This window comes from Vulpes lagopus, unplaced genomic scaffold (genome assembly GCF_018345385.1).
Source record: "Vulpes lagopus strain Blue_001 unplaced genomic scaffold, ASM1834538v1 ctg153, whole genome shotgun sequence".
NCBI lineage: Eukaryota > Metazoa > Chordata > Mammalia > Carnivora > Canidae > Vulpes > Vulpes lagopus.
Window position 1 is genome coordinate 18,272 of NW_024570632.1, and position 8,066 is coordinate 26,337.

At 36.4% G+C, this 8,066-nt stretch overlaps 1 protein-coding gene across 1 annotated transcript; it reads left to right on the plus strand.

Annotated features, from left to right (window-relative positions):
* The first annotated feature begins 2,962 nt into the window (after positions 1-2,962).
* LOC121483821 (olfactory receptor 4N4C) lies at positions 2,963-3,892 on the plus strand. Its single transcript, XM_041742351.1, has one exon. The coding sequence runs from the start codon at positions 2,966-2,968 to the stop codon at positions 3,890-3,892; it is 927 nt and encodes a 308-aa protein (XP_041598285.1). The 5' UTR covers positions 2,963-2,965.
* The last annotated feature ends 4,174 nt before the right edge of the window (positions 3,893-8,066 follow it).

The window sequence follows — 8,066 nt, forward strand, 5'->3', positions numbered from 1 at the left end:
ATGACCACAATATTTTTTCCTACAATATTTTTTCCTATGTATTGCAATGATTTACTCTCAATTACACTATTTTTCTCTTTTTGAATTGCAGTATAAAATATAATTTCCTGTGACTTTCTATCACTGAGACCTAATAAATATGTTGGCCATTGCATTATCTCTGTCACTGATGGAATGTTGATTTTAAGTCCCAGAAGTGATACAGTATCTGTTTAACTGATTTGTATTTGAATGTTTGTACATAACAGATCTCAAGTATAATCTCTGATTATATCTTGTTGGCATTCTAATAATTCCCATTGAAAGCATTCTATGCCTTTGTTAGCTTTCAAATTCCCAAAGTACACTCTCCATTGCATCATAAATTGGCTGTGTATCTCAAAGTGTAAGAGGCTCCTCTGTGAGAAGAGATATTTAAGAACAGAGGTAGGAATAATCAGTAATTGTTCCATTATGTGGTAATGTCTGCTGTGTGAGAGTAGTATTGGATTGCTAGAGAAGTAAATGTTTTTGTCTTCATATTTGTGGAGAATAGAAAGAAGGAATAAATGGAAACATATTACAATTCTTCAGATGGGGCATTTGCTGTCGTGGTCTGCAATGGTCAAAATTATAGTAGAAAGAGACTAATATATGAGGTGTTAATTTAGTGATACAGCAACACATTTTATCTGTTCTCAAAAATATAGCTCTAGTTCTTCCTGATGTTTAAAATTACTTTTTAGGGGATATGCAAAGCCTTTTTTTAAAAAAAAAATACCAATAGTCTTGGGGATGTTAATACTTGATGGTAAATTTATATACCACATATTAATTGAGAGAAGTGAGGGATGTTAGATGGTAATGAATCCCATCTGTTAAAGGGCTAATAGAAGAACGGAAGTTTATGATAGGAAATAAAACACAGAATATAGTGGAAGAGCCTGCAGCTCTAACTTTAGAGCTGCTTAAAGTTTTATTCTATCTATTAAAGATAGCATCAATGTTGAAAGACTATGAAATAAGCACTGTATAATAGTGTGAAAGATGCACACTACTTAGGAGTTAATATAGAAAGATCCCTGATTCATTTTTCTAACAGCAGGTTTTATGAACAGAAAGAAAGACAAATATTGAAGCAGAACAGGGAGGGAAGGATGGAGGGAGGAAGGAAGGGAGAACTGATTTGGGTGATGCCATTATAAATTTCTGTGCTTCAATTTTGCTTAGGAAACTGCGTGTGTGTGTGTGTGTGTGTGTGTGCGCGCGCATGCACACATGCATATATGTGCCTTTGTGATGTAAAGTACCTCTTTTATAACTTCCTATTTAGACTATACATGGAAACCTCTGCTACCAATTATTCTATCTAGGTTTAGACATACAAAAAGCAGCTATTTTGATGTTTTGAATAGATGTGCCATTTGTAAAAATTTCCTTTGGTTTCTCAATTTGGAACTTTATTGCTTTTCTCTTCCTTCTTTCCCTCTTTAATTCCATCTCATCTTACATTTAGTTAGTGGACTCTTTTTGCTCTCCTCTCTACACTCCATATTCCACAACACTATTTAAAAACAAGTGTACAGGGGCACCTGGGTTGGTCAGTGGTTGACCATCTGCCTTTGGCTCACGTCATGATTCCAGAGTCCTGGGATTGAGTCCTCCATCAGGCTCCCCGACAGGAGTCTGCTTCTCCCTCTGCCTTTGCCTCTGCTTCTTTGTGTCTCTAATGAATGAATAAATAAATAAAATTAAAAAAATAATAACAACTGTACTATGCAACTGAAAGCATGTGAAATATGCTTTGGGGTTTTTAAAATTGGGGTTTTTTGGTTGTTCTTTTGTTCTTTTTAAAGATTTGATAGAGCAAGCGACCATGAGCTGGAGGGGCAGAGGGAGAGAAGGAGAGAGAATCTCAAGAAGACTGTTATTCACAGAGTCTGATGTGGGGCTGGATCTCAAAACTCCAAGATCACTTCCTGAGCAGAAACCAAGAGTCAAACACTTAACTGACTGTGCCACCCAGGAACCCCTGTGAAATATTATTTTAAATCACTAGCATTTTTCTCTAATTCAAATGTTTTCAAGCTTTTAAATTTTTTCATTTCAGTAATGAACCATTTTGAATATGCACAAGCAACATCTATATTTTATTTGTATATTTTATGTTCAATTATACCATGACTCTACATAAAGTATAAAATTTTCAAAAATAGAACTTCAAGGAATGGGATATAAAAACATGAATATAAATTCCATTATTATTTTCATACCAATAAATTATCATATGTGTTGGGCAACCACATTCCCAGTTTAGAGGCCATTGTACAGATAAATCTCAGATCTCTTTTCTCCAGAGTAACCAGGAATTTTTTTTTTAGATCATGTGAATGAGTTGATATTATATACAGGAAAAGGAAATATTTCAAGTAAATAGTTTTTTTTTAACTTCTTACTTCAGCATAACTAAGTTATAATTTGCATAAATTAAATGTACCAACTTTTGTATAGTTTAGTAAGTTTTGGTGATAGAATGAACACTTGTAACCATTACAGTCAAGATATGCAAAATTTCTGTTACCTTAAAAAACTCTGTCATTCCTCTGTGCTGGAAGTCTCCAGCTCTACTCCCATTCAAATACAAACCTGAAGAACTTGATAACAGAGGTTAAGTTTTTTCTCAATCACTGACCTTTTCTTATGCATCATGCAAATCATAAACAAGTCCAGGGCAGGGACATTCCAGAGTCCCATGTGGGAGAACAGTGAAATAGAAGCACAGGAAGAAGCAGAAGAGGGTGGCTGCAAACCAGGGTGTTGGTAGATATGAAATGTAGAAGAAGAATGATTAGAAAAGATTTCTTAGGTGATGGGGAAGTGATGGTGTAACAGATGTGACATATGCTGCGTTTAGTTTTAGAACTATGAGCTACATGCAAGAAATGAAATTAAATTATCTACCTCTGATATTCTTTAGGCAGAGGAGATGGAGGCAGAAAATAGCACAGTGGTGAAAGAATTCATCCTTCTTGGTCTAACCCAGTCTCGAAATATTCAGCTCCTGGTCTTTGTGCTAGTTTTAATCTTCTATTTCATCATCCTCCCTGGAAATTTCCTCATCATCCTCACCATCAGAACAGATCCTGGCCTCACAGCCCCCCTCTACTTCTTTCTGGGCAACTTGGCTTTCCTGGATGCATCCTACTCCTTCATTGTGGCTCCCAGGATGCTGGTGGACTTCCTTTCTGAGAAGAAGGTAATCTCCTACAGGGGTTGCATCACTCAGCTCTTTTTCTTGCACTTCCTTGGAGGAGGGGAAGGATTACTCCTTGTTGTGATGGCCTTTGACCGCTACATCGCCATCTGTCGGCCTTTACACTATTCAACTGTCATGAACCCTAGAGCCTGCTATGCCTTGCTATTGGCTCTGTGGCTTGGAGGCTTTGTCCACTCCATTATCCAGGTGGCCCTCATCCTCCGCTTGCCCTTCTGTGGCCCAAACCGACTGGATAACTTCTTCTGTGATGTGCCGCAGGTCATCAAGCTGGCCTGCACAGATACCTTTGTGGTGGAGCTTCTGATGGTCTTCAATAGTGGTCTGCTCACTCTCCTGTGCTTCTTGGGGCTCTTGTCTTCCTATGCAGTCATCCTCTGCCATGTACATGGGTCTGCTTGTGAAGGGAAGAGCAAAGCACTGTCCACGTGTACCACTCATGTCATGATCATACTTCTCATGTTTGGGCCTGCCATCTTCATCTACACTCGCCCCTTCAGGGCTTTACCAGCTGACAAGGTAGTTTCCTTCTTTCACACAGTGATCTTTCCTTTGTTGAATCCTGTGATTTATACCCTTCGCAACCAGGAAGTGAAAACTTCCATGAGGAGGTTATTGAGTCGGCATGTGGTCTGCTGAAAGATTTAATAATAGGAAGTCAAGAGAGAGAATTCTTACTGTAAATAATACATTCACTTAACAAATACTGTTCTTCACTGAGTACCTCTCATTTGTCAGGTACTGTTGTAGGCAATGAGGTAGAGTTATGCATAATTAAGACATAAACTTGATATGTTTAAAGATTATAAAATAAACATCCATTTCTCAGCTGGAGTATGATGAATAATTGTGAGAGATTTAGGGGATAAATTTATATTATGGTAAGATTCAAATCACTAAGGTGTGTTAGGCTTAGATAAAGAGCTTTATTCTAATTGCTATAAGAATGTTTGTTAATATTTTAAGCAAGAGAGTCTCACTCATTCACAACTGTTTCTTCTATGGTTTAGAGCAATGTCAGGATTCTGGCCAGAGATCAATAAACTGCAAAACACTATTAAGAGCCAAATGTAATTCTGTAGACTTGTTTTGATGCCTCTAATATTATTCTCTCTCCCTAATGCACATATATTTATTTATTCCTCACCCCCAAATTTGTCAAATGGGTAAGAAAAGAAGATAATTGGCTTTATAGAAAAATGTTGTGAAATTACTTCATTTGATTTTTTTGCAGAGCTTCATGATTATTACTAATGGGTGTTTACAAATCTTCCTTGTATGTTAAACCTTGCCTTCAGTTGATTTCACTCATGATGATAATCAGTTATTTGGTAGTATAGATTCTATTAGAGATTACATAAATTAGTTATTTTAAATATAATGGGGTTTAATGTTAGAAATTAGGTACTTGCAAAATCTTTTAAGGTATAGAAGATTATTTTCTATGCTAGGCTTTCAGACATGATTGCCAGAAAACAGTATAAAAATAACCTGCCAAGTGATCTATTGCTGCAATAATCAGGAGAGTGGGGAAACAAGAAGTCATTTTGCCAGTTTCTGACTGAAGGCCGATATCAACAAGCCATGGTCTGGGAATGGGAGGATGATATAGAATACCTTTAGTGTTACTGCTGCTCTCTCCAATTATTTTTTTCTAAATTCAAGTTTTACAGGAGTACATTTGATACTTAGAATTTGGAACCCTAGATGCAAAGATCCTAGAAGAACCTGTCAGCTTTATTGGAAAACAGAATAAAATAAAGCCAAAAATAGTGATAAAATGTAGGTACAGTTTTACAATCTACAAAGATCAGTGAAGTATCATGTAAAAATAGGAAATAAAAAGAAAAATAGTTACATTTGACATGCTAAAAATATATTTGTAGGCAAAAGATAAAGTATGATGAAAATCTGTCTGCCACATTATGGATGTGCAGATTTTCGCCACAATTATAGAGGCTTGCATGGAAATTGAACTGAATACCTCCCTACTCCAGATGGTACAAGGGAGCATCCATGCATTAAAAAACCCCAGCTATTAACTAAAAATTAATATAAATGATAAAATATTAATTTACTTAATACACAAGGAACTTGAATAAATTAATATGAAACAGTTACATACCCAAGGGAAAATAGAAATGAGCAATTGAAACTATAGTTAATGTTTGTCCTTCTCCGATTGACTTACTTCACTCAGCATAATACCCTCCAGTTCCATCCACGTTGAAGCAAATGGTGGGCATTTGTCATTTCTAATGGCTGAGTAATATTCCATTGTTATATGTTCTCATTCACTTGGGGAATATAAATAATAGTGAAAGGGAATAGAAGGGAATGGAGAAGAAGTGTGTGGGAAATATCAGAAAGGGAGACAGAACAGAAAGACTCCTGACTCTGGGAAATGAACTAGGGGTGGTGGAAGGGGAGGAGAGTGGGGGGTGGGGTGAATGGGTGATGAGCACTGAGGGGGGCACTTGACGGGATGAGCACTGGGTGTTATTCTGTATGTTGGCAAATTGAACACCAATAAAAAAAATTATTATAAAAAATAATAAAGAAACTATAGTTAATTAACAAAGGGGAAAATGAAAAAATTTATAAACATAAGCATATTCTCAAAAACAAATCATGAGACTACAGAGTACTGATGGTGGTTAGCTTGTAGAAGAATGTTGCTCATGTATAATAAACAACAGAAAAGTGCAAAACAAAAATTATACTTTTCTATGAGACTTCTAAAGAGCAAAGAAGCAAAAGAAATCTTATTACTGAGCTCCAGAGAGGAATAAAATTTTCTTTTTTTTTATATCTGTAGCAGGTTACTGGTCTGGATATGGGCACATGGAGGAGTGATCCTACCATAGATTGAGATATTTGGTAGAGACAAGAATGAAGCTCTAAACTGTGGACAGACTGGAATCTAAAAAAGCCCCAAACACAAAAATAAATTGCTCACTTTTATAAATTTCTCTCCCAACCTCAACTGACATCTGTATCAGTAATGTGCTCAGAAAAGTGACAGACAGTGGAGGAAGAAATGAAAATCAGGGGGATTTGTACATTCTCTGCGATTATTGCAGTGTTTGGGTATTAATGTCTATGGAGTTGAATCATCAGGGTAACAAAAATATCTGAATTGACTTGACAATTCATCTTGAATCGACTGGAACAGACCCAGAAATCCAAGCCAGTTTTCTCAGAAAGCTTTTCTGACTGATCTCAGCATTACCTCTTTGGAAAAGGAAGGTAGTTCAAGAAATGAAGAACGGTTGATGGGATAGTTGAAGAAAAAGGTTATGGGGGGGATTGGCTCCCACCTTTGTCACTCTTGGAACATCCTGTCATCTGAGAATGAACAAAGACCAATTTTTGGGGGGGGGTTGAGGGTCATATATGTATTTAATTGTGTTTTTTTAATGCTAATCTTGTGAAAACAATTGACAGATGAATGGGAAAACTACTAGATGCATATTACTGTATATGGGACTATGCTTTCTCAAAGTCCCATAAACTGCTCCCTATAATTTTGATAGTGGAACTGCTTTCTCTAATTTGATAGTGGGACCACATAAAGTAAAATCTGTCATTTGTGTGGATTCATTTCAGATTTCTGGGGAGATTGATACATCTTTGTGTCTCTCAGAAAGGCTAGCAGGTGGAGAAAAGTAATTTGGTACTTAACTATAGGCCTCTTTATCTAGTGTTTTGACTATCAGTGCTGGAAAGAAATCTATGGGATGTTAATACAATACACTCAGCTCTCTAGATTATCTCCTTCCCTTATGCTGTGATTTACTTTAATGTATAAGGTATGGTCTCAAGGTAGTACAGGTAGCCTGAGTGTCTAGAGAACTTTAGATATAAAGGAATCTAGCCAGTGAGCATAATTCTCAGTACTAAACTGCCACAAGGAAGAAGCTTACTAACCCTATATATCAGGGTCCAAAAAATTCAAAGATGTGCCTAAATAAGTTATAAAGATTTAGGCCAGTCAAAAGCTAACAGCAGTTTCAGGTAGAGGTGCATGCCTAATGGTAATCAGTATAGATTCCATTTACTGCATTCTTTTGATCACTGAAATAAAAGCTTATAAAAAAATTTTAAAAAAAAGAGTCAGACGCTTAACTGACTGAGCCACCCAGGCACTCCTGGAAAGAAAATCTTAAAAGCAGTAGAGGGAAAAAGACAGATCCAAGGAGTGACAAGAATGGTGGTTGACTGTTTATCAGAAACAATGGATACCATGTCAGTGAAATGCAATTTTTAAAGTTCTTCTTAAAGAAGAAAAACAAACTGTCAAACTAGAATTCCATATCTAGTGAAAATAAACTTCAAGAAGAAAGATACAACAGGCACCTTAATATTCATAAAAGATGAGAGACAATTTCTTGCCAGCAGACCTATACAAAAAGTCACGCTAAAGAAAATTCTTCATATCAAGAGAAAATATGTCAGATGGAAACCTGAATTAATAAGGAAGAATGAGAAGATCTGGAAATGGTAAAGAAGTATGTAAATATGACAAAAGTCTATTTTTTATTTTGTTTTTTTATTTTTTATTTATTTTTTTAATAATAAATTTATTTTTTATTGGTGTTCAATTTGCCAACATACAGAATAACACCCAGTGCTCATCCCGACAAGTGCCCCCCTCAGTGCCCGTCACCCATCACCCCCACCCCACTGCCCTCCTCCCCTTCCACCACCCCTACTTTGTTTCCCAGAGTTAGGAGTCTTTCATGTTCTGTCTCCCTTTCTGATATTTCCTACCCATTTCTTCTCCCTTCTATTCCCTTTCACTATTATTTAT